The sequence below is a fragment of the Manihot esculenta genome, chromosome 16, assembly GCF_001659605.2.
Source record: "Manihot esculenta cultivar AM560-2 chromosome 16, M.esculenta_v8, whole genome shotgun sequence".
Classification (NCBI taxonomy): Eukaryota; Viridiplantae; Streptophyta; class Magnoliopsida; order Malpighiales; family Euphorbiaceae; genus Manihot; species Manihot esculenta.
The window spans coordinates 30,809,827-30,835,885 of NC_035176.2; the positions used below are offsets into that span (position 1 = coordinate 30,809,827).

At 32.9% G+C, this 26,059-nt stretch overlaps 4 protein-coding genes across 13 annotated transcripts; 3 read left to right on the plus strand and 1 right to left on the minus strand.

Annotated features, from left to right (window-relative positions):
• Positions 1–2,899: 2,899 nt before the first annotated feature.
• LOC110604231 (thioredoxin-like 2, chloroplastic) lies at positions 2,900–6,950 on the plus strand. The gene is made up of 4 exons (XM_021742376.2): positions 2,900–3,370; positions 4,677–4,859; positions 6,060–6,224; positions 6,602–6,950. The coding sequence occupies exons 1-4, from the start codon at positions 3,152–3,154 to the stop codon at positions 6,731–6,733; spliced, it is 699 nt and encodes a 232-aa protein (XP_021598068.1). The 5' UTR covers positions 2,900–3,151; the 3' UTR covers positions 6,734–6,950.
• A 253-nt stretch (positions 6,951–7,203) lies between these two features.
• Positions 7,204–9,051, minus strand: LOC110604305 (tetraspanin-2). Its single transcript, XM_021742473.2, has 2 exons — positions 8,425–9,051; positions 7,204–7,698 (listed from the first exon to the last, which is right to left on the minus strand). Exons 1-2 carry the CDS (start codon positions 8,920–8,922, stop codon positions 7,387–7,389), a joined length of 810 nt encoding a protein of 269 aa, XP_021598165.1. The 5' UTR covers positions 8,923–9,051; the 3' UTR covers positions 7,204–7,386.
• Positions 9,052–9,587: 536 nt separating this feature from the next.
• LOC110603513 lies at positions 9,588–11,525 on the plus strand. Its single transcript, XM_021741266.2, has 2 exons — positions 9,588–9,938; positions 10,036–11,525. Exons 1-2 carry the CDS (start codon positions 9,748–9,750, stop codon positions 11,321–11,323), a joined length of 1,479 nt encoding a protein of 492 aa, XP_021596958.1. The 5' UTR covers positions 9,588–9,747; the 3' UTR covers positions 11,324–11,525.
• A 4,091-nt stretch (positions 11,526–15,616) lies between these two features.
• LOC110603137 (K(+) efflux antiporter 4) lies at positions 15,617–25,951 on the plus strand. 10 transcript variants are annotated; one of them, XM_043952170.1, is made up of 20 exons: positions 15,617–15,963; positions 16,419–16,462; positions 17,543–17,625; positions 17,741–17,819; positions 17,963–18,024; positions 18,120–18,195; positions 18,288–18,362; positions 18,761–18,832; positions 18,931–19,014; positions 22,002–22,070; positions 22,516–22,593; positions 22,771–22,859; positions 23,197–23,293; positions 23,361–23,414; positions 23,685–23,780; positions 24,050–24,238; positions 24,336–24,413; positions 24,854–24,898; positions 25,136–25,225; positions 25,399–25,951. In XM_043952170.1, exons 1-20 carry the CDS (start codon positions 15,768–15,770, stop codon positions 25,477–25,479), a joined length of 1,737 nt encoding a protein of 578 aa, XP_043808105.1. In that variant the 5' UTR covers positions 15,617–15,767; the 3' UTR covers positions 25,480–25,951. The 10 variants fall into 10 exon arrangements, with proteins under 10 accessions (XP_043808105.1, XP_043808106.1, XP_021596519.1 ...); XM_043952171.1 differs by having other exon boundaries at positions 25,550–25,951; XM_021740827.2 differs by having other exon boundaries at positions 17,543–17,601.
• Positions 25,952–26,059: the final 108 nt, after the last annotated feature.

The window sequence follows — 26,059 nt, forward strand, 5'->3', positions numbered from 1 at the left end:
TATACATCTGTAGATTTTGCAGCCATTCGAACTCTATCTTCATGTTAATTTCTTCATTACTACCATTCAAACTGTAAATGAAACTTCCTTCTTAGTCGAGCTACCACCGCAGCTTCCCTGAAGAACAAGAGAGCCTAATACCATATTACCAGTCAAAATTCCAGGCCTGAGCATTCTTCTTGATGGACAAATTAAAATTCAAAACTTTCCTTCCTTTTCAGAAATTGGAGTTGAAATATATGGGTCTTGTTTGCCGATGATGAGCTTGGAGATGGAGTAGATTCCAAGAGAAGATATTCAAGAATATGTGGCCAATATCTGAAGGAGAAGGGGGGCTAGTTTAGGCTGGCTTTCTACGGATTGAAGACATATTGGCAGTTTCCGGTAGCCATCCCCCAACCAAGTCTTCGGTGGGAGTGGACAAGACTGTTCAACAAACGTGGTTTTTGTTTTGGCCTTTTTGCTTGTGGTGCTCATGGATCTTAGAGTCTGATAAACCTACTTTAACCAACGTGTTTAATGATCTCCAAATCGAAAGATTCCATTTTTTTTTCCAATTTTCATATATACAAGAAAGAGAATTTTTCAGCATTCAAATTGAACTTCACACCAGAAGTTCACACGTGGGCTGATATTCCCCCAACCAAATTGAATGGAATCTAATTAAAATTTATTTAAAATTAAATAAAAAATAAAAGAAATTAAAATTAAAATTAAAATATTTAATTTATTATCAATTATAATAAAATAAAATAAAATTATGAAAATAATAATTGTAAAAAAACATTTTATTAATAAATTACAATGCATATATTAATTAATAAAACTTTGACCATTTTAGTTAATTCAGTTATAATTCAAACCTTATCAGAAATTAAATTATTAAAAATTCAAATCTACTTTTTAAAAAATATAAACTTCATTGATTTGGTTCAAATAAAATCAATCACTATAATCCCATATTACACTAATTAAATAATGGAGGGTCTTAGTGTTTAGATCCCACATCGAACAAGAATGAGAGGGTTATGGGATTTATATAATTAGTTTAATATTCTCAAACAATCAACATTAGTTATTTTGGACTTGTAAAATATTTCAAAATTTATTTAATTCAATCTTAAATGAAATTTACTTGCAACAGTGTTTATTTAGTTTATTTTTACACTGAATGAATCCTTCAAAGAAAAAAAAAACAATTTAAATTATTAATATAAAATTTTTTTATCAATGCAAAACATTTGTATTTAAAAACGCCTAAACAGAAAATCAAAAACCAATTAAGCCTAGAACATAAACCTCAACCCATAAAAGCCCAACTCATAGCTAAATCAAATTGGTACAAACCAACTCTGGTAAGAAACTAAAAATATCAGAAGCTACATGTAGAAAGAAATGGCCTCAGAACCATGCAACAACACCGCCACCAGCTTTTCACAGCTAATAAATATAGCGAAATCGATACAAGTATCATGACCCACTAGAGTTCACCATCAGCAATCTCTACATCACCACCACAAGGAGAGTAACCCCGACATGACCACTACAAGGAGAGTAACGAACAAACTAAAATCTCAACGCCCGGCCACACCAACGCTACTAAATTTGCTCCAAAAAAAATTTAAATATTTATCACTTTTTATATTTATATTTTAATTTTAAAATTTTAGATAATAAAGTCAATTCTTTCATGTTAGACTTAATTTTAGCCATTTATCTTAATCAATTTTGATAAAAAAAAATTTTAATCAATGTATTGTGCCGCATAGAATTATTCTTCAAAAGACCTATTGAATAAAAAAAATATACACATTTATATGAATTCATATTTATATCAAAATTTTAAATTTTAGATAATAAAATTAATTTTTTTAAAAAACTTTTTACAGTTATAACCAATAGAATGAAATTGAATCTTAAAAAGTTATTGATAAATTATAATATAATTCATAAAATTTCACATTAATAAATATATAATCCTTTAATTTAAATTTTATATTAAAAATATATTTATTTTATATTTATCATATATATAATATTAAATAAACATTTATTATCAATAAATCTTTTATTATATAAAATATCACATATAAATATCATATATTAAAATATTTTATTAAAAGTGTATATTCATGTATGTATTTCTAACCTATAAAAAATTATATTTTATATTAATAAAATAAAATAAAATAAAATATTATATATTTTAATATGTAAAATCATCTTTTTATGATTTTTATAAAATCTTAAATATGTTAATTACGCTTTTTATAAATTATTTGTGATATTTAATATTTTTATTTTATTCATTCATATAATAAGTAATAATAAAAAATTATATTTCATATCAATAATATTAAATTAAATTAAATTTATATATTTTATATTATAATTTTTTATATTTTATTTTTTATTAAACTATAATAAAAATAAGATGTAAATAATAGAATTAAAAAAATAATATTATTAAAATAAAAATATATATTTTAAAAACTATTTTATTAATCAAATAAAAATTTAAATATTATATTATAATTTTTTAATAAATCTTTAAATTCAATTTAGTTTTCTAATAAAATAAAAAAATTTAATTTTATTATTTAAAATTTTAAATATAAATATAAACTAATGTAAATTTTTTGATTTTTTTATTTAATAAATTTTTTAAGAATAATCCTATCATGTTATGTAAATTAAAAATATTTTAATTAAAATATATAATTAAAAGTAAAAGAATTAATTTTATTATTTAATATTTTAATATTAGAATATAAATGTGAAGATCGTTAGGATTTTTTGTTTTATAGAAAAGCCCTTTTAAATTTTGTTTGAAATTATAAGGAAATTCCATCAAAGCCAAAGACAAATAGGAATTTGGGAGCTGGAAAAAGAACAGCGGTCTGTCGCAGCCGCTGAAATCAATATATATACGCGTTAAGTATCTTCTTGGTACGATCTGGTTCACAGAAACACAGGAAGGAGAGGAGGCCGCCTGACACTTCTCTCATTCACGCACCCATCTCACGTCACTTCCTCTCCCTCCATCTATGGCTTCCCTTCTGTGCTTTTGACCTCATGTAGTTCAATCTCTTCTCTTACTTTGCAGTTTCAGAAAACTTTTCTGCTTCCTTCTCTCAATCAATCTCTATAAATGGCTGATATTTTTCGATTACCATCTTTTCACTCGCTTCGTTTCTCTTCTTCTCTGCTCACCTCCTTCTCCTCTACCTTCAATTATCTTCAACCCGCTCTCCCACCTAATCAGAATTACAGCAATTCAGATAAGAAGATTTACCCTTTAGTATATTCTTCTGCTGGTGGTGTTTCTCGCTTCGCTCCCATGCCCAGGAAGCAATTGCTTTCTTTAAAGGTATCAACTTTTGCAGTCGATTGAGCTTCTTCTTCTTCTTTTTTTTTTTTTTTCCTTTAGAATTTAAGTAAAAATAACGAGGATCCTTTTGTTCAAACTTTGAACGTTTTGTTTTTAATATTCTACTTTAGTGTTTTTGTGTGCTGTGAGCGAATTTTTGCTACCCATCTCCTGAATTTGGTTTTGGTTATGTGATATGGTTTTGAACTTTTTGGGGGTGAGAATTGAAATGCAGGGTTTTTATTGAAGTTACATCTTAAAGCATAACACTGCAAATTTTATTTTAATTGACAAGTTTTGTTCATATTTAGGTTTTTGTGTTGTTGGATTCTGCCGATTTATTATCCCTTTCCTTGATAGTTCACTTTAAGAGGATTCCCTGTGGCTAATCAGTTGTAATAATGTGGAATGATTCTCTATTTGCATTCACTTTGCCTTATACATTCCACTTTGATGTGGCTGTGTTTTGAGTCTATGTTATAGATTAAGACATGATGCTCAAAGCTTTATGCCATATTTGTTCTTTCTCCTCTTGCAAAGATTTGTTCTTCCGATTGCTTACTCTTCGTAGTGTTTTATTATTGGGCCATTAGCATAGGTTTAAACCATAAAATCTTGTAGCTATTTACTGATGCTTATGGATGCAGTTTTCATAGTAAAAATAATTATGGTGGAAGGAAAATAGTGAAGGAAAGGTGTTATGTTCAGTTTTCGCAGTAAAAATAAGTCAAAACTTTTAATTTTGAGGCTATAGAGTCTAATAGCATTCCAGGAAAAGAATCAACCAAATGGGTTGATTCATGTTGATATACCCGATTATCTGTTGATACTTTCAATTCAGACTTGATTTAGGTAAGTTTGTGATTTATCCAGTAGGTTGAAATCATTAGGATGAGGAATAGAAGTTAGAACCGTAGAATTGCTTTGAGAATTATAAGCTTCTAACAACAGTAGATTCATCTCATATATTCAAATTGCAAAGAAGGGGAATCTAATTGAATTGAGAATCATAAGATCTTAACAATAATGGCATTTAGTAGTATTATTTTGTTGTCATATTGCCGAGTATTGGACTGAAGCTGTTTTGCATAATCCAACAGATAATGAGAACTTTGTTTGAGAAAATGATATTCTCTAGTACATAAATTTTATTTTAATGTTAGGTTGTTGCTTTCTCAAATGTACATGAATTGCCTGGTTGTTATTTAATTTTTTTGGTTAACTTTTGCTTTGTGGTTTGTAAATTTTATCTTGGTGGTTTCCATGTGGCCAGAGCTAATAGTTCTTACTTCAATACTTTATGCAGGTGCATGCCGCAATTGCTGAAACTGACCAGCCAAAATGGTGGGAGAAGAATGCAGGACCAAATATGATTGACATTCATTCTACACAAGAATTTTTGAGTGCCTTAAGTCAAGCAGGAGATAGATTAGTTATTGTTGAATTTTATGGAACTTGGTGTGCATCTTGCCGTGCCTTATTTCCCAAGGTAATATTGCTTTGGTACTTGACATCTCATTCTTCATTTTCCACTATTATTCGTTATTTTTATTGTATTTCCTGTGATAATTTTGACCAAAAGAATTTTTTTCTATGATTTTAATAAACTCTTCTTTGTGTCCTCCTTTCTATTGTGGCATTTCTCCCAAATCCTTGCTCCTCAGGGTGAAAAAGCACCTGAGTTCACCTTGATTAGCCCTTGGAGTGATCTAATTAATCAGTGCTTCTATTAACTTGTTATAATTATGAGAAAGATCTAATTGTTTTAGCATTTGCTTCATTGTAAGTGGATTTAATTTTGCTGCTGAATTGCCTCTTGGTATGGGATTGTGTAACAAGGTTTCAGTGGTATAAGTCACTGCACCTCTACCTTTTGTGCTGACAAGCTTCTAGAGTTCATTTTGTTGTGAGAATGCCTTTCTGCAGACCGACTAAGTTATTAGCCTGCTTGTGATTTAGGTTATGATAAACTTAAAAGTATACGCTCGTGCAATTATATTTGGTTGATTATACAAGATCCATCCAGTGTCAAATGCATTGCTATGCAGTCTGTTGGAGAAAGATTGCTGAGCGTTAGGTTGAAAGCTTGTATAACAGTAACCACAATCCACATTATGTTACCTGATGAGAGTTGAATCCAAAACTTAATCAGAAACTAGCCCAATGGATATGACACAAAGATTATGAGGTTCTATTCCTTTAAGGAGTAATTAAAAGGTAGCCGCAGGATATATTAAAAAATTGCAAAACGATGACGATAGCCACTGCATTATTCTTTTCTTTTTTATATTATTCTTGTTGGGCAACATGGATTGTTGTTTTATTGAAATGTAGTTGGTTTTTGATAGAATTAGAAAGGTTTATTTGGTGTTCTTTTTATTATATGTTAATAATAATAGCTTGCAAATTAAGAATATCAAAGAGTAAAAGTCGACATCTTTGTTTGTTAATGTGAAACGGAACAAGAATGGATCAGGATATCATGGACTGATCCTGTTTATACGTAATTATTGTTCATGCTGGCATAATATAGATGTAATGGACATCGATATTTTCCCCATTTTTTGGTAGCAGGAAGTGTTATTTTTCAAGAGAAATGTAGGAAACAATTAATAAATGTTGTGCCTTTTTTTTTTCCAAGTATTCCTGGTCTACCCACTGATTTTTTATGTTGTAATGGATTGGACAGCTCTGTAGAACGGCAGAAGAACATCCAGAGATTTTGTTTCTTAAAGTGAACTTTGACGAAAACAAGCCTATGTGCAAAAGTTTGAATGTTAAAGTGCTTCCTTACTTTCACTTCTATCGTGGTGCTCATGGACAATTGGAATCCTTTTCATGTTCACTTGCTAAGGTTGGCATTTTTCTCCTGCTTTTTTTCCTCTGTTAAATTGATAAAAAAAACATCTTTCTTTTGCCAATGTTCAAACCTACAAAAACTGTTTAAAACTCTAGAAACAATACTTCTCCATATATACTTGTTTTATGAAAGAGAAAAGTCATGAGACTACTATCAGATATGAAATGCAAAATCTTCTCCTACAGTCCAGTTCTGTCACTGAGCCGTGTGTGTATGTCTATCTCTAAAAAAGAACAAAGGATTTCATAAATGGACACGCTAATAAAACCTTTGGACAGGTGAAGCATGCAGCTAGTTTAGAAAATCAATATCTCCTTGCTACTGAGATTCACTGTCTCTGACATGTGTTTCTTCCTCTAAATCATCTGCAGTTTCAAAAAATTAAGGATGCAATTGCAATGCATAGCACAGCCGAATGCGGCAACGGTCCGGCGAAGAGTGTTGGGGAACTTACTCTAGAATCTGTGTCTACTCCAAAAGACAAGCCAGCAGGATCAGCATGAAAATAGGAATATTAATTTAAGCATTTGTCTATATAACAATGAGTTGTGGTGTATGTTGCTTAGATATTCAATGTTATTCTGTATATTTTCACTTTTCTTTTGTAGAAGAGTGTAAGCAATAGTTGTCATCCTACTTCCATTCTTTGGCGGTCTTCTTCTCTGTGATGTTTGTAACTTTACTGGAAATGAAATTTCACATCTCCCATGTTTTTGGTAAGTCTAAAATATTGTATTGAAGTTTTAAATAAAATCAATTATAAAATAACACATTAAAAAAATTATAATATGAAAATAAAATATTTCAAAACATAAAAAAATTGAATTTAAAAAGATATAATAAATAATAAGTTTTAATTTATTGGTATGAAATTATCTTATGATTGCGAGCTCTCGAATTTGAATCTTCGAGCCAACTGTAATATATATATATATATTCAAATATAAAAGCATAAAATCTTGGATTCAAATAAGCTACAGAAATAGAAGAATCCAACGCTCGTGATCATTGAGATTCTAATTCTATTATCATTTCAATCAAAAACTGGCTCCCCAACCAGCGTTCGTGCCCGTCCATAACAGCAAAGTACAAAAGCAAAAGGAATATATTACAGATATACTTGCACAACAGCATATTGCAGATGTTTCTGGCAAGATCAAGCCCAACCCTGCTTGTATCTGCGAAAAAGGTCTTCTGTTTGAGCATTTTTGAAGGCACTACAGGCAATAAGATAGACCCATATAAGCACCACCACTGTCACAATAAGAATCACATTGGCTTTCCTCCATTCTTTCCTCAGATTCCCTAACAAACCAGCTTTGCAAGAATTGCAATTGTAGCACAGCTGGCTCTGGTCATTGTTCCACAAGTAGCAGTCTGGGTCTGATGTTGGGTTTGTTGGGTTTAGCCACAATGTTGGGTTCACATAATTGTAGCCACAAACTGTTGGGGGTTTACAACACCCTGACTGTAAATGAATAGTTTGAGACCAAATAAATTAAAACAAGCACATGAAAGAAAAAGGGCAAAAGCAAAGAAAGCAGCTGGCAACCGTATAAGCTCCCACTGTGTATCTTATCTTCTGCAATGAAGACAGCCTGTAACCTTATTAATCCACAGTGAGTTCTTTACTTTGATGGTAATCTATTAGCACAAACTTTCATAGGTTGATTTCAAGAATCATTTTCCTTATCATTGGAGGATCAAGAAAGCCCCATATGTCATAATCCCATTAAAAATATATAATACAATAATTTATAGCAGTTGCCTTTTGACCTGTTTAGTTAACAGTGACCGATCCAATTTAAGTGCTAATTCAACCATCATAATCCCATTATAGGTCCACTAAATTTTGTAAAAAGGAAAAATGGGTCCTGCCCTGAACCGCCCTGTACCGTACCGTCCCGTCTAGCTCAGTCCTACCACTCCAGCAGCTGTATGTAAGGTGTAACCACCACCTTAAAAACTCTTAGTACGTGTCAAAGGAAAGCACATGGAAAACAATTGCCTAACAATTAGCTTGTCGGGTTAAAATCAGGTGGGAATGTGGACTTGAATGTGAATCACAATTAAACTTGAATCTGAAATGGACATTTCCATAAGCTTCCTCTTTTCTACATTTTCAATCTGAAAAGGGCTCAGAATTGTAGAAAATATAGATTGTGAATTCAAGAAATTAAGAAAAATAAGCTACCTGGAGAGGAGAGATATGGGCCACGATGAACTGATCAGCAGTGAGATAATTCTGACCCAGCTTAGAACAAACATCGCTCTCCGCCAGACAATTCCTGATCTTCACCCAATTCTTGGAATTCACCACATGATTTCTGAGCCAAGACGAGAATCCTTCAACCCTATATTCTTTATAACCCCTTCCGGGAACATCATACCCACCATCGGCGCGCGTGACAACGAAAGCGAAAACCAGCAGGATCAAGAGAAGTCCGATGAGAATAGCCATGCAGCAGAGATAGAATGCGATGAGAGTTTCCTTGTACCAATAAGCGCCAACGAAGCCAGCAAGGGAGACAAGGAGAACAAGGATTCCGAGTACGATGATGGGCCAGCGGAAGTAGTGGATGCACTCGTTGTCGGGTTTGGAGGCAAGCCAGATGCCGGAGGCAATTATGGGGATTGAGCAGAGGAAAGCTACGAAGTTTAGAAGTGCAGTTATGTTGTTGGCTACTCCCATGGCGGTGGGTTTTCGATGAAGAGAAGAAAATCATAGAGCTCTTACTACTAGTCTACTAAAGCCTGTGCGAAGAAAAGAGGAAAAGCACGCGGCGTTGACGAATGCTTGGAGGGGGGAGAGTGGACGGGGACGTAAATATTTTTTTTTTTAAATTGAAATTAAGAATTTCGCTGTAATTTTTTTTATATCATAAAGGGAAATCTTCAATTATTATACCTGCAAAAAAGAATATAGTCTCATTAGTGATTCAAAATGGATTTGTTGAATAATTTATTTGAATATTTTTATTTTTTAATTTAATAAATTAAGTTAATTTATTATTTGAATATTTAATATTATAAATTTTGATATTAAAATTCAGACTATATTTTCTACACTAAAAAGATATTATATTTAAATTAAAATTAGTCTAAATATACTATGAAATATCTGCTTTACTTACTAATTAGAAATTTGAAGTTATAATAATTTCATTTTAAAATAATTTAAATGTATAATGGAATATTTTTAAAGTTTATGACATCAGCAGATTTTTATAATAATATTTAGGATTGTAAATATATATACTGTCATTAATATTTTTTAATAATTGATTAAAATTTAAAAATACATATTTAAATTATTTTTAAAATATAGAATAAAATTAAAAAAAAATAGCAATTGTCCCTTATTGTTGATGTATCTAAAAGTAACTTTTTTTTTTTCCCGGGAAAATTTCTGCTCGGGAAACTGGTTTGTTTCCAGTTTACGCTCTACTTTCCCGCGTCTTAGTAGAAGTTCACAAATTTTCGTTTCTTCGCAAGGGAGAAAGAGAATCGCACTGAAATGGAGCAATGGGTTCCACTATTTGACATTTTTCTCAACTCCTTGACGCCGGAAACCGAAGCATCTATGTGGTTACAGCAATCTTTCAATGTCTCCTCATCAAATCGGATCACCACAGGCTCTTTCCTCTCTTTACTTACCAAGCCCATCGATGCCACTATCAGCAGCTCATCTCCTCCAACCTCAAAGAGGTGAAATATTGACTCAAAATTCTCATTTGATTTATCAATTTTAAAATTTTTTTTGTTAAGCTGGACTTCAATGGCTCTTACTCTCGATTATAAACAGGGTCATGTTTATACAGACTCTGCCGGATATGGTACAGTCCAGAATTCTATCCTTTCTTGCCTTTGATCATGAGAGGTTTTGCAAGCGAGACTTGTCTATGTTGGCCAGGAGTATGTTGACAGACAATCAGGGCGTTGATTTCTGGGTTAAGAGGTCTGCTCGCAATCTGCTCGATGAAGTGTCCGAGTCAAATTATCAGTGGATTTCTGGTTTGAGTTTGGATTCTGAAGAACAGAGATTGGATGAAGAGTTTGAGACATTGCCAGGTTGGCTCAAGAGCATGGCAAGTGCTGATGACTCGGTTTTCCCTTGGCTGCCTTTGTCGCCTGGCGAATTGAATTCAAGAGAATTGCTCGGTGGTCATGAAAATGAACGAGATTCATTCACTCAAATTGGAGAGGGTGAAGGTGAAAATTTTGAGGAAGTTGTAGTGGAAATGGAGGTTGATCGTCCTGTGGATGCTCCTTTGGCACTGGAAATTCAAAACATGGCAGCTAGTTTGAGAGCCCAGGTATTGAATTTTGAGTCTCGAGCAAAAACTCTAGAATTAGTTGATGAAATTTGCCATCTTTGTCTAGAGAAAGGAGGGGATTCTTTTGCAGTTCTTGGGTTGATTGAACCTTGGAAAGCAGATGATGAAATTGCTTCTCTACTTATTTCTCATCTTTCAAATGGAATTGATCAAGATGATCTCGGTTGGCCAAGCCAAGTTCTCAGTTCAATTATCCTTCCAAAGTTCCTTATTCTTGAAGAGCCAGCTTCTCGTGTGCTTGTGACCGCAGTGATTGACTACTGCAAGCTTTATCAAAGAGCTGCTGAATATGCATTATTGTTTCCACTGATAATGAGGACTGGTGGTATCAATAATCCATTATGTGATGTAGTCACAAGAATTGTGAAGGAATGCTTGCATCCAGTTCATGTTTCTTCATTCTGCCAGAAACTGCTATGTGCAGGAGAAGATGAGAAAAGATTCATCTGTCTTCCTTGTCATCAATGTCTGATATCCAATGAGCTGGTATGGACAGAGTCATTATTTATCCTTTTTAATAATATCTTAAATCTTAATGTTAAGTTAACTCAAGATTCAGTTGATCTGCTTGTTCTACGGATTCAGGAACTAGCCCAAAGTTTCTCAAAATCTCTAAGATTTGGGAACTTTTTGTTATGTTTCCTTACCAAATGTTCTTTATTGTTGAAGCCTCATAAACTCCTATTGGCAGATGCGGTTAAGCAGACCAATACTCTTGTTACCAAAACTATATTATCAAAATTGTCTAGCTTCTAGCTGCTAATTTGATTTTTAATGAATTTTTTTTTTTCTTGCTGCGTCTTAATAAGTCTCTGTGCCATATGAACTGCACAACTTTTGTTTCCCCACTTCCGTTTCTCTGTTATTTTCCTTCCTTTTTCTGCCTTACTAAACGCAGTGAAGATGGGAATCACTAAACTGACTGCAAACTACTTAAAATCAGGTAGTTGATGTTGCTAATCCAATAGCTATTGATGATAGTTCTGGTTATTCTATTTTTAGAGATGCTAGCAGAAATGGATTGGAAGAAGAGAAGGAAGAATTGTTAATTAGACAAAAATTGCTATTGCTTATGTAGAAAATACTATTACAAACCGACACAGAACCTCTGAAGGAGCTTTAGTTTTGGTGCTTTTAGACATCGACACCATGGTGACAATGATATTCTTCACGGACTCGAACCTGAGGCCCTTACCTAAACTGTCGTGTCAGCATAAAGCCTTAGATAATCGTGAAATCTGTAGTTTTTACTTGTTACTTGCTAGGTACAAAAGTTTGGGAGCTAGAGAGAGAATGATATCATCTGCAGGATTGTAGAAGGTGGCAATTGAGAGTCTGCTTCCGTTCTTGTCAGCCATGACACTGCGGAAAGCACCATAATCAATATCTATAATATATCGGTCGTACATAATAATTTTTCATATTAAGAATAACAAAAAAAAAAAAAAAAACAGGGCAAATGGTGGAATAAGAAAAACAAAAATAAGAACAGGAAAAGATGATTCTGTTTATTAAAAGCCCTTCTAAATCAAATAGTGCCAGTTTTCAATTCTGGTAGATAATAAAGTACCCAATGGCCACTATTTTTTTTTAAAAAATTACCAGACTTAACTATTCTATGATATAGAAAGATAACATGATTCACAAAAGAGAAAATAATAAAAACAAAGCTCATTAAAAAGGAAGAGACAAAAAATCTATATAAAATAAGGAATAAAATTAAAAAATCTTTAATTCAGAAGAATACAGACACAAAATTGATTGAAAAACAACGTAAGATATTAAAAAATATAAAGATTTTAACAAAAAAAATTAGTAGGAATAGTTAGATAACAATTTAAAAGAACTCTTCATGACTGGGGGGGGGGGGGGGGGGGAGGGGGGTTGATTAAGTTTGTATAAGATAGTGGGCCTAATCTAGAATATAAGAAATAAGGCCCAGTGCAGGCTAAAGATCGATTCTTACTCTACCAACTCGCAAAGCAAAGCATTTGCCAATTGGGGTTTCAAAAGACGAGTTGGCCCAAAAGTATATACTCAAACACTACCTCCTTACCCACTCAAATGTTTGTATACCTGTGGCACTCTTGATGGGCAGATTGAGCAACTTTAACTAACCAAATAGTATTTTGCTCACTCAGCTAACCCCACTCATTGCATAGTGTATGAGTAATCATATAATAAGATTGTGATTCCACGTACGACAAATACATTAAAGACAAGTAAATGAAAAGTTAATATATTAACCTAGTTAGTTCCTGAAAATAAAATCGATTGGTAATGTTTCTTTTCGAGTGCACTTTTATCTTTCTTGGATTCACAATTATGGAAATACTATTTTTTTTTTTTATCTTTTATGTCAAATTCATTCCTGAGAAGATTTTAGGGTTCAATACAATATAAGAATTAAGACTAGCAGAAATTAGATACATAGAATAAACAGTTAAAATTTATTTATTCCACTTATTAAAAATGAGGTCCAAACAAGAAAATTGGAATAATTATTGAATCATCGTCAAAACCTAACCCCAACACCTAATTTCTACAAAACAACCAAGAAAAATCTACTTCTCATTTAGACTCAAGACAAAAAATAAAAATATACCACTGAAACGCAAAGCCAAGTCAAGAGAAGGTATTGTGGAGGAATAAGACACAGACATCAAAATGTCTTGAGAAAAGAATCACTTTATTCGGCTGTGCTAAATTTGGACTTAAGTATATTGAAGTGGCCACATGCAAGATGTCTCTCCATCACTGTCATATTCACAGCAAGCCAAATTCTAGAAACAAGTCACATTTGACTAAGTACTATTAGGTTACAATAGAATCTCTCAGGCAGAACCTTTAACATCATAGCCTTTAAAAGTTAGCCAATAAAAAAAGGCGGCTACATAATCTCAAAATTACTAAAAGTTAAAAAAAAAAAAGAAAAACTATGTCATAGCAAAGAAAATAAACAACAAACTAAAGCATCCATAATTGATGATGGAAAACTCAAAAAATTTAGACCATATTTAGACATCAGCTCAATGGCTGGGCATTAAATTAGAGGCTTCAAATTTCAAAAGAAAAGAAAAAAAGAAAAATGAGAAGATTACTATTATTTTGGTTGGGTTATAGCATATAATTTTTCCATATTAGAGAGGATGTTTACCCACATTCTTTTAAACTTTGATCGAAACTTATTTAAAAAAGAAAAAAGGGAAGAGTTTCCGTTTGAATCTCTGTGTTTGTTATTTTAGCCTGGTGCCTTTTTCTTTATTAGAGAATAAAGATTAGGCTTTTTCTCGATTTGGTTAGGTGCCTGTAAATTCGAAAGTTTAGCCATCTTCTCGTCCGCAATGCATGACACGTGATGTACAAGTAAAAAAGAACACTCTTTCAAATTTCCCATGATCACCCTCATTTTTGTCTTTTTCAAGTTTCTTCCCCTTGTTTATTGTTAATTGCTAGTGGTTAGCAACAAAAAAAAAAGTAATTTTTTTTATTAATATTTAAATATTAATATTTTGATTAAATTAAAATATCAAACATTAAGTTAAATATGATCATTATTTTAATATTAGAAGTTGAAAAGACACTTGTAAGTTATTTTTATTTTCTCTTCACATAATTAGAAGAAAAAAAATGCATCTTGGTTTAACTTCAAATTTATCGGCAAAAACTCAATAGAACAAAAATGTGCTTTTCTTTTTTTACACAAAGAATTTGAGAATCATTCTCAACTAGGAAGTTAGAAAATGGCAAATTCCAACTTATAAAAGAAAAAAACAAAACAATTGCTTATTTCCCTTAATGTTTCTCATATGCCTTTATTCTATACCATGTTCATAATCGTATTATCTTTTCAATTATCTATTTTTCTTTTTATAATATATAGAAAAGAGAGAATAATAATATAAACTAAAATAATATCATGTTCGATGACCGTTGGACTTTAAACAATTATAATTCAAGTGAAAAATATTTGATCGAGTTAAACATTGATTTAATATTAAATTATGTTCTGATTCAATTAGACAATTATTTCTGATTCAAATGACATTTTTGATTTAAATGTCCATTGGCAAATAGCGTCGAAAATAATTAAATAGACTTATAAATATAAAAAAGTGATTAAATCTGAAAAAAATAAAAAAATGAAAATAAAAAAAAATAATAATAAAAAAAAAGAAATCAAGCTTACCTAAGATTGACCTGAATCTAGTTATTCGATCTTGAACATCAATGTCAAGCTAAGTGGAACAGTCGATTTTTACTACCATAATATTATACTCCATTGCTCTCTTTTCGGTAAAATAATCACTACATTGGGAGATCATAGATGCTTTTTGCCCAATTGTTAGTGGGATTTGATTCCAGATTTAAGAAGGAGATCAATATCAGCCCTTTCTCAAATAATCTCAATCTGGTTTAGATTTATGATCAATTTTGATTCTACAATTTTAAAATTTACTATTTAGTTTTTAGCTTTTTATTATATAAAAGTTCATTGATTAATTTTTTATTTTTTAAAAATATAATAAAATGTTTATAACTTTTAAAATATTTATTAATTATTCTTTTTATTAATTTTAATTATCAAATATTACATAAAAATATAAAATATTTTTAATATAAATAAATTAATTAATAAATGTTTTTATAAAATTAAAAGATCAGTTAATAAATTTTTTTAAATTATAAAAATTTATAGTAAAATATTTAATTTTAAAATTAATAAGTAAATTTTTAAAATATTAATAATAATTTAATATATTTTTTAAAATTAAAAGATAAATTAATTAATTTTTCTATATTATATAGTAAATTTTCTCGAAATTAATTAGGTAAATTCCGGTCCTATTTCCAATTCAACACGGATCAAGATTCATGACCATGCGTAGCACTGTCCAAATTTGGTCTCTTACAACGTGATCCAATCATCGCTACCGTCAAAAGTGTAGGCCTCAATCAGAGGGCCTATAATATTCGGTGAGGCGCAGCTACACCGTATTTTTACCCAATACACACCACCAGGGACCGTATCGTACATTCAAGTGTACGATCGTCCATTTGTAAGCTAACTAAAAACTTTCCCTCTCGTTCTTCCTTCATGGAAACAAAAATCCAATAACCATAACTCCATTCGCTAACTTGCCGGCGCCACTGCGCGCACCGTCCGTTTCCTTTTCTTTCTCCGAGCTTTCTCTCTGCAATGAGGTTACTTTTAGCTGTGTTATTCGTTTGTGTTTTCCTTCTCTGGCTCTGCGTTACCGAATCCGACTCGGCAGTGCAGATCAATGCAACACCCGAGTCGAATGAGACGCGTTCGAGATCCAGAGAGGACAGCTTCGCTAACATGATTGATCGGGCTTTGGAGAAGGAGTTCAACGAGACGGACCAAAATGAATGTCCGTGCTGGATCTGAGCTCACTTTCTTTCTGTTTGTATTTGCATCCGCATTTCGGTTTTATTTCCTCTAGTTGTCGAATGTATCGTTTTCAGTTTATGAATCAGCTCAGTGTTGCTCAATTTCCAGAAATTTTGCATTGCTTAACTTATTTCCATTTAATTACCTTGGCTCCAACAAGATCTTCTGTAACTGAGTCTTTTCCATTTTCTTTTTTTGAAAATCTTCCCTAGTATTTAATTTGAAATCTATTGACAATTGTAGGTGATCTCTCTTCTTTCTTTTTTGTTTAAAGTTCAATGAGAATGTGAAGCTATTTTGGCTCTTATAATGCTAATTAATTAAACGTAAGCTAGAGATTTTTCTAATCATCTTTTCGCGTTAAAGCAGTATCTTGTAGGAAGGTTGAGTGACAAAAATGCAGATCAGGATTAATTATCACCCTTTCTCTTGCAGCCGCTGATCCTGGTGGCTTCAATAACAGCGTTACTGGACAGCAGGTTCGCAATTCTATTATTATTAATTCTGAAGTGTCTTTTCGTTCTCATCTAGCTGTTTACTGCAACGGGCGTTTTGCGTTCTCTGTTATTTTCATTTTTAACTTGGGATGGGATATTGTCTTCTGGACTTACTGTTTTTGTTTTGCACTACATTTTCCTGAAATAGTTATAAGGATTGAGCTAAAATTTCATGCAGGTATGAAACCTTTGAGTTTGAGGATTTTTGGCTAGCCCGCTAGGTTACTTAGATATGTAAATTATTTGTATTGCAAGTCACTAGTATTACAGAACAGTGTCTGTGAATAACTTAGAGGTTAATAATACTTATATCTGAGTATATATTTGTACTTTTATGCTGTTAGAGACTCACCGGTAAACAAATGCAGACTGCAGGATAACAAGTTTAGGATTCACTAATCTAGGTAAACAAAGACCTTGTACTCTAGGTTTTTTTTTGGAAACTATTCATGTCAATTAAGTAAAAATAATATTGAATTATACATCCTGAGAGCTAATTGAAAGGTTAAAACTTGTGATTGCTGGATTTATTAGAGGTGTTCTAGGGTTTTTAATAACTGGAGCTGCACATTGTAATTTTCAGAAGCAATTGCTCCAGTTACCATTATTTAGTAGTTGGTACATTTGATTTTGTGCAACTAGGCAAACTGGCATTTGCCTTATTGCCTGGTCATGTGGGGCTCTATCTAAGGACAATGCTATTGAGACAAATAGGCCATGGTTAAAGTCCAGTGACAGTTATTAATTAATTGACTGGTCTGAAGTTGTACATTCAGTGCACAGTTTGAAATGCATGTTGGACATTGTATTACCTATTAGATCAAGGGTTCTTTTGGCCCTCTATGCTACGTCTAGTTATGATAAGGCAAAAACTGCTTATTGACATGTAGCTGTAATGAGAATTGTGTCATTCCACCAAATGGGAATAGAAAATTCATGTCGCTAGTGATGTAAATATTAGTTATGTCTGTTAATGAGCTTTTTGATTCTTTACTTTTTGTTTTGCTTGAGCAAGGTTGTGGTCTTATGTGATGCTGAATATAACTTGCTTGATTTTACCAGGCAGTTTTGGAAACTGTTGCTAGAGTTAAGTCAAAGAAAAATGACAGCAAGGAGGAGAAGTATGTGCTTATTCTTAACAAAAAGTTGAGATTCATATTCTTTTTAAATGTTTAGTTAGAAGTAGTTTCGTGAATATTGAATTCAACTTCACCAACTCAAATCTGAGAGCTGCTGACCCATTTATGAACCATATATTAGATCTTTTCAGTTTCATGATGTTTTCAATTTGGACAATGAGAATCGAGTAGAGGATATGCCAACATTGATCGATAGAAAGGTATGCCTAATAGACACCATATGACACTTACTTGTTTGCTCTTCTTCTGGTTGTGTTAACTAGTATTGAATTTGATACTAATGTTTGAAAGAATATTTTAAGCTGATGAAAACTATGACCTTTTTTGCACAATTTATCTTCAGGATAATATCTTTATAATCTCAAACCTAAAATCCAAGTACCCTGTGTTGCAATTAGATTTAAGGTTAGCTCAATTCTCTTACTCTCATGATGCCATTACACACCAGCTAACAGCAATCTTTTGACTGATCGTACGTGCTCGAATTGCTATAATTACAGATTGATATCAGATCTGGTAGTCGTCATTGTATCTGCAACTTGTGGCGGCATTGCATTTGCCTTTGCTGGACAACCAGTTAGATTTATTGCTCCTATGCTTTGTCTATGAATTATAATGAACTGGTGCTTTGCAGATATGAACTTCTTTCATTCTTCTTTACTTTTCAGGTTATTACTGGATATCTGCTAGCAGGATCTATTATTGGGCCTGGGGGCTTGAGCTTTGTCAGTGAAATGGTGCAAGTATGACATTTTTTTACATCTATGCTGATTTACAAATAGTCCTTTACTTGCCTTTTCTGTAAGGATTAAGTGATTTAGAAATTGCCTTTTACCAGAATTTTGCTGTTTCTATATGTGTTATATACACACACACATACATACGTTATATCATTCTTATGTTACCATTAGAGGTCAATTTAGGCCAAATGTGAATCTTTACTTTCCAATTGCATTTTATGGATTAAAACTTCAAACATTTATGGGTTACTGCAAATTTCTATGTAAAATTTTAGCAAACAGATGTTCATGTGGGCATCTTAGTGCTTGATATTGCCTGTTTTAGCTTTTGGTTAATTTGTTTCCATGGAGGATAGTTCATTTTTGGTTGTACTCATTTCACATTTGGTTGTGAAATTTAGGTTGAAACAGTAGCTCAGTTTGGTGTGGTATTTCTTCTATTTGCGTTGGGCCTAGAATTCTCTGCAACAAAGGTTTGCTTGTCTTTTCCATCCTACTTTCATTTTCTTATTATTTACTTTTTCAAATCAACCAACATAAGCTGTGAGATTATTTACATAAAATAATGCAGCTTCGTGTTGTTCGAGCTGTTGCTGTTCTAGGTGGTCTTCTCCAGATTTTCCTATTTATGTGCTTGTGTGGAATAACAGTGTCGGTACGTTACTACAATCTTTTGAATTTTAGATCTAGTTATAGTAGGGGAGGATATCCTGCATGAAATTATGTCTACTTGAAGTCTCTATTTAAATCCACATTTTTATGGAAAAGAATAGGAAATCTTTGAATATTCCTTTGGATGTTTTTTTTGGTATGTATTCTTTTTACAAGAAGATCAATGTTTATTTAATCTATAAGGGTAGAGTCGTAGAGGCTTCTTTCCTTGTATAGCAAAAGACATTTGAAATACTAATGTAGGGTAGAAATGTTTTGGTCAGTTTCTTGTGAATGTTGGGCACTTATGTTGTGTTTGAATAGCAGGAAGGAAAATAATGAGTGGAAAAAGAATAATGATTTGAAGGGAAAATAAAATTTTGTTGTGCTTGGTTAAAGAGAGGAAAGTATTGAAAGGAAAGTTACTTTTTGAATAAGAGAATTGCAACTTCATCCCTAATTTTTCAAAAAACAACCTATAAAATATAGTCATATATTTGCAATTGTAAAAATCTTCCTCCAACTTTCCCCTAGTTTGGAGAGAAAATGAGAGTGGAATATAAATATTATTTTCCTCTCAAAATTTTATTTCCTTTTGATTTTCCTCTTAGCCAAACATGAAAGAATGAAAAATAAATTTATTTTACTCTCTAATTTTCCTTACTCATTTTACTCTCTAGCAGAATTTTTCTTCTTATTTCAACCCAATGGAGCTGCAATTAATTTTAGATTTTGGAATTTTTCAATCAAAGAAAGGAGATCTATTACAATCAATCCATTTATAGTAAGGCTGGAAAGCGAGGAGAGTCGTAATTTCCTGTCGCAAAACTCAGTTCCACATTTTTTGATTCAGATTCAAGATGCATTACAATGTGCTACATTTTATATCAACTCACATCTTATGGCCATTTTCCAGGTTTTGAATGTAAAGCGGTCCCTATCTACTTATTTTCCCTGGCACAAATTTAGTACTGCCTTTGGAAAAAATGTGGAGGTGTGGGGTAGAGGAGTTCCTGTCTTCTACTCAAAGCTTATGGATTTAATTTTTAGAAATATTTGAGTAAAAAGTTCTAAAAGAGGTGTTGATTAATTAGTTGAAAATTCCATTGGTTTTGCTTCAAAAGGGAGAAAGCATTCACATTGGTTCAAAACACAAATTATATTGCAAAGAGAAATTTCTGCATGGGTTTGCATTTTTACAACAGAAGCAGCAGATTTACATTTTCACTTCAGATTGAGAATCAAGAAAATATTTAGAGATTGATGCCAATACTGGGGGAGTTAATGATATGGCAATTGATCTTTTGAACTAGCAATTATGCATCATCTTATTGATAGGGAAGTTTAAAAATTATTCTGTGCAAATTCATAATGCCAGAGCAAGGGTGGATAAAGGTGAAAATAGAGCTTAAGGATCTGCCCTCTCAAACCTTTTATGCCTCTTACATTTTAATGGAATTGTTAGAGAATTTCTTGCTTGAATTAATTCTTTTGTATTTACCATACAGCCTTCAGGACAAGGCTATTTTTAAAAGGGTGATATTGATAGGGATAGGAATAGGTAAGTTTCAGAGTATGCAGAAACTTTTGGAATTGAGTGAGCTGAAATATTCTTTTGTTAGAGAGAATTTTGGAGGAAGATACGTGGAAAGAGGCCAGCTGGAGAAGAGTATAAATAAGGGATGAAATGGGGAGTAGAGAGGTCAGGTTCTGAGTGCAAATTTCTCTGTTACAGAGGGGCATGATTCCTGCACGGGACATTGATCCTGGGGTTTCTTATGAGCCATTTTAATTTCCTTATTGGTTCCTTTTTATTATTCTTATTATTGGATAGGGATTGTAAATTTGTGAAAGGGTTGCATTATTAGACTTGTATTGTTTTCCATTATCAATTAGTGGAAGTTCTCAATACTATTTTAGATCCTCTCCATTGTTCTTTCTATTTTTAAGTCTTCTTTGTTCTTTACTCTATCAATTTCCTTCCTCATTTATTTTCCCTCAATCCAAACATAAGCTTAAGGCACAACATACACGGAAGGTCAGTATGACAAAAATGCTGGATGTTAAGGGATATTTGGTAACACGACAATGGATAGAATTAAGAATGACCACATACTTCAGAGAATGGTTGTAGCACCTATTAGAGGTAAAATGAGAGATTCGATTAAGATGGTTTGGTCATATCCAACGTAGAGCCTCAAATGCTCTAGTACAAAAGTGTAATGAGTTATTTGTTGTTGTTCTTGTAATGTTTGAGAATTATTGGAAGATATCTATTGATCTTTAAAAAAGAACTGTTTCAATTTTAAAATATTGCTTTCAACATGCTATGAATGCTCAAGGATATCAAATTTAGCTTGAGAGTTTGTGGCTTGTGCATGCATGTGTGAAGCATTTCAGTCAGGATTGAGCTCTAGAGCTTACCATGGCGACTTCCATCCATCTTTCTATTCTTGCTGAGACTGACACAATATTTTGTATATTATGGTGGTGATGGTGTGCCATTGGTGGGGTGTGTGTGGGCGGGGTTGTTCCTCGTTTGATGAACACTTCTATTTTTGCTTATAATTGATGTGGGTAAGTTTAGAAGACCAAATAATGGAAATTAAACATCTAAGGCTGTGGCTTAGCTTTGTCCAATACCAACCAATATTTGACATGAGTGGAGAACTAATGCAGTTCTAACTAATAAATACGAGGTAGTGATGTGCATGTTATATGTGAACATACACTTACACGTTTAAATTCAGATGTTAGATTGATATGTATCTGTGAGAATGCAGTATGGGGATTCCAATTCAAACTTCAATTTGTTTTTGGATGGAAGTGATTGGCCTGTCTCTGTGGGTTTGGGGGGGGGGGGGGCAGGCATTGATGTTTTTGGACTTAAGTTCCTGAATTTTAGTTGAAGTAAAAGGCAGCTTAATTGTTTAACGGTTATACTGTTACGTATACAAGTTTTTGATTTGCCCAGCGGCGTGCTTTTTGCAGTTATGTGGTGGCAAATCTTCAGAGGGAGTGTTTGTTGGTGCTTTCCTGTCTATGTCATCTACTGCTGTGGTAAAACTCTAATCATGTCTTAATTATGTTTTCATATCTTGTAAGTTTGACAGGTCTAAATTTATAATGTTTTCCCAGTTTCTAGATTTTATCCATTGTATTGTAAACTTGTTCTCTTTTCAGCGTCTTGCCAGATTTTATATTTTTTGTTTGTTTTTGTGCTCGTCATTCTGTTTATAGTTTCAGTTATCACATCTATTGTAATGTTGTGTCCTTTTTTTGTATATATAAGTTTATACTTTTTAGCAGTATAATTATTCTCAAGGAACAAGGAATGCTTGTAGTATATGTTTGACTTGGTTGTCTCTTTAACCTATTCTAGGTAGTGCCTATGATGTATCCTTTTATTCTAACTTAGTGATTTCAATGCTGCTTTTTCAATCATTATATCTGCATTTCAAACATTATTTTACCATTAATTATTGTTTCCCTTACCTGGTCACAGGTTTTGAAATTTTTGATGGAGAAGAATATTATAAATTCCCTTCATGGTCAAGTCACTATTGGCACCCTTGTCTTGCAGGTACTTTTTTGCTCACTTGTCAAATTCTGTGTCAAGAAATGCTATGTTGCAGCTACACTTATATTTGAATGATTGAGAAAAATTGAAAGAGAACCCCTTGCTTATAATATATGTTTTGATATTGATATCTTTTCCACTGACATTTGCTATTAAGTTTTGAGCTTTATGCCCTGCCAGGATTGTGCAGTTGGTTTGCTATTTGCTTTGCTTCCTATTCTCGGTGGCACTTCTGGTGTTCTCCAAGGAGTCATATCTATGACTAAATCGTAAGAATCTAAACAACTTCAATCTGTTTATGCATTTGATTTCAGCAATTTTCATTACCTAAACATCAACTCTTCCTGTCCTTGCTTTCTGCAGTATATCTTTTATTCTTTGGTTTTCAGTTGATGAAATTTAGCTGTTTACAAGAGTATATATACTAGAAGTTCAAGATATGTAGATATAATGACTTGAAAAAGGACAGTTTGTCATGCTGATGCTATTCAATATTTGCAGGATCTTAAAAGTTTTGCAACTGCAGAATGCCAATATGAACATTTGTGCACATGTATTGTAAACTCATTCATGTCTTAATCACATACAACATATTTATGTTTTCAGGTTGGTACTTCTGGTAACATTTTTGGTTGTCTTGACAATATTATCGCGTACTTGTGTACCGTGGTTTCTAAAGCTTATGATAAGCCTATCATCGCAGGTAAACAAAATTGCTTGAATATTATAGTTTATGGTGGAGAGCACCTGACAAAGTTCTACTTGTGCAGACTAATGAACTCTATCAATTGGCATCAGTGGCTTTCTGCTTACTTGTGGCTTGGGTTAGCCTGATGTCCCTATTCTTCACTTCTTGTTATTAGTGCATTTTTACTGCAACCCATTTTATGTACTGAAGTGACAGGCCGATTTATTCATTTTTTTCTATGTTAGTTAATTTTAATATTTAGTTTCTCAGGCAGTAGGAAAAAGGAAAAAAATAAGAACATTTTTTAGTGATCTATATATGTTGTCTACCAATCCTCCTGCCTACTTCAACCAGACTAGTGCACAGGTATACACCACACATATGATAAATTGATTTTGCCTCTCAGTGTAGTGATAAGTTGGGTCTGAGCCTTGAACTGGGATCTTTTGCTGCTGGAGTTATGATATCAACAACTGATCTTGCTCAACATACACTTGAACAAGTAAGTCTTCCATGCATTTGCTTTCAGAAGTTGCAAACTAACTGTACCCTTTTTTCTTTTCATATTTTTAAGGCTTCCTAAAGAAGGAAAGAAAGAAAAGTGAAGAGATTATAATGTGAAGAATATGATGTCCTTCTATCCTAACAAACATAGTGTATCTTACCATTTTATTGCCTTGTTTGTATTTTTCTTATCCTTGCTGGATATTTCAGCACTCGCACACAGAAGTCCCATTTGTTTGCTCTCATTTAGTGTTAATCTTCCTTTAGGTTGAACCCATTCGCAACTTCTTTGCGGCTCTCTTTCTTGCCAGCATTGGGATGCTAATACATGTTCATTTCCTATGGAATCATGTTGATATTTTACTGGCAGCTGTACTGTTGGTGATTATCATAAAAACTGCTGTGGTTGCGACTGTTGTCAAGGGATTTCGATACAACAATAAAACTTCACTTCTTGTAAGATCTGAGGAAGTACTAGCATGTTTATATATTTATTTAGACCATTGTATATGCTTAATTGACAGAAGGGCCTTAGGTTTATTCACATGCGTAGGTTGGAATGTCTCTGGCGCAAATTGGGGAATTTGCTTTTGTTCTCCTAAGTCGTGCTTCTAATCTTCATCTTGTCGAGGTTAGAAACTTCCGCTGCATGCATTTTGTCTTTTCAACACTGAGTGAGTGTCCACTTACATTAATAGCCAGCCTTCTCATGAAATTTTGTGGTTCTGCATTGGTCTTCCATTTGGTGCATCTATGTTGGGCCTATCGCCCTATCCATTTTGTTGAAAAGTTTGTGCGTTAGTGCTCATGATGACACAGACAATTCTATTTGAATTCAAATCCACAATTTGGGGTTTTCAGATAACCTGAATATGAAATGTATGTTTGTTTTATTCTTTTTCCAGATATTCTAATATTGAATTCTCTCACTCTCTCTCTCTCTCTCCCCTTGGCGTAAAACCATCTAGAGTTGCTTTAAAACCGAAACAATTGCATTCTGACTGTTTGGGCATATTTATTCTCTGTAGTGTCTTTTTTAACAGCACAACTGAAGTTTGTTATGGCTTGCAGGGTAAATTTTATTTGCTGCTGCTTGGAACAACAGCTTTGAGTTTGGTAAGTGCAAGACCTTTATGCTTTGCCTTTATGTTATAGTGATGTTTAAAAAACTACAAGTACTTAAGCCCCATCCATATCCTTGTGGCCTTGAGAGTGCAATATAGAGCCTAATTTGCTGCGTTAAAATATGTATTAGTGAATCTGAATCGTTGTATGGCATTGAGTTTGTGTATTGGCATGGGCTTAACAAGTCATTTACGTTAAGGATTTGTAACTCCTCGAGTAATTTTGCAGGTGACTACGCCATTGCTTTTCAAGTTGATTCCTGCTGTCATTCATCTTGGAGTACTATTGCATTGGTTTCCCCCTGATAGTCCAATGGAGGTAATTGTCTGCTTTCATACATGCATAGATGCACAAGCACATTAATGCAAATATGCATATTTCTCTAATTCCCACCAGGCAGACTGCATATGGTTTAAAATTTTGTCAATTCCAGTGAGGAAAAGTGTTTTGAGGTGTCATCCCTTTTTTTTGCATATGATTTCTCCTTCCAGATTGGATATAAAGGAGATAGCTTTGGCGCAGATAGTGCTAAGTCTGTTACTTTGATGGTCGAAGGCCCTCATGATTCATGATATTAAGTAGAACATGAATCATGGAAATTTCAGCATTTACCTGATGGACTTCTTATACTCTGGAGGACAGGTCCGAAAGAGCGCAAAGGAGGTTGACTGATCAAACACCCTTTTTATCATAAAAAAGCTGTTCATGTTGCCAAACTAACCAGCGAGGGTGGATGATAAATCCAATTGAGATCAAGAAATCAAGAGCTCTGTAGATATGCTTCATACGCCAACATATTTCTAAATTTTGTTCAGGTCACCTCTCTACTCTCCAAGATGGCCTTTTTGTGTAAAATATCCATTTTTGTAATATGACTTGATTCAGTCTGCTTCTTTTTTCCTCCTCCCTTTGCTTAATAATTAGTTAATTGTCTGTCTTTCCATTTCAATTTTTCCCTTAAAATCCAAGGTGGTCACGAAACTTATTATATTTTAATTATAAATGTAATGATAACCACACCAAGTAAATAAGATCAAATTTCACTTGATGTTTGTTGCGTTATATAGCAATACAATGTGCTGATTGGATACTAGTCTACGGTTTGTAATTTGGATTTTGTGCGTACACAATTCATATTTGTAGCACTACCAA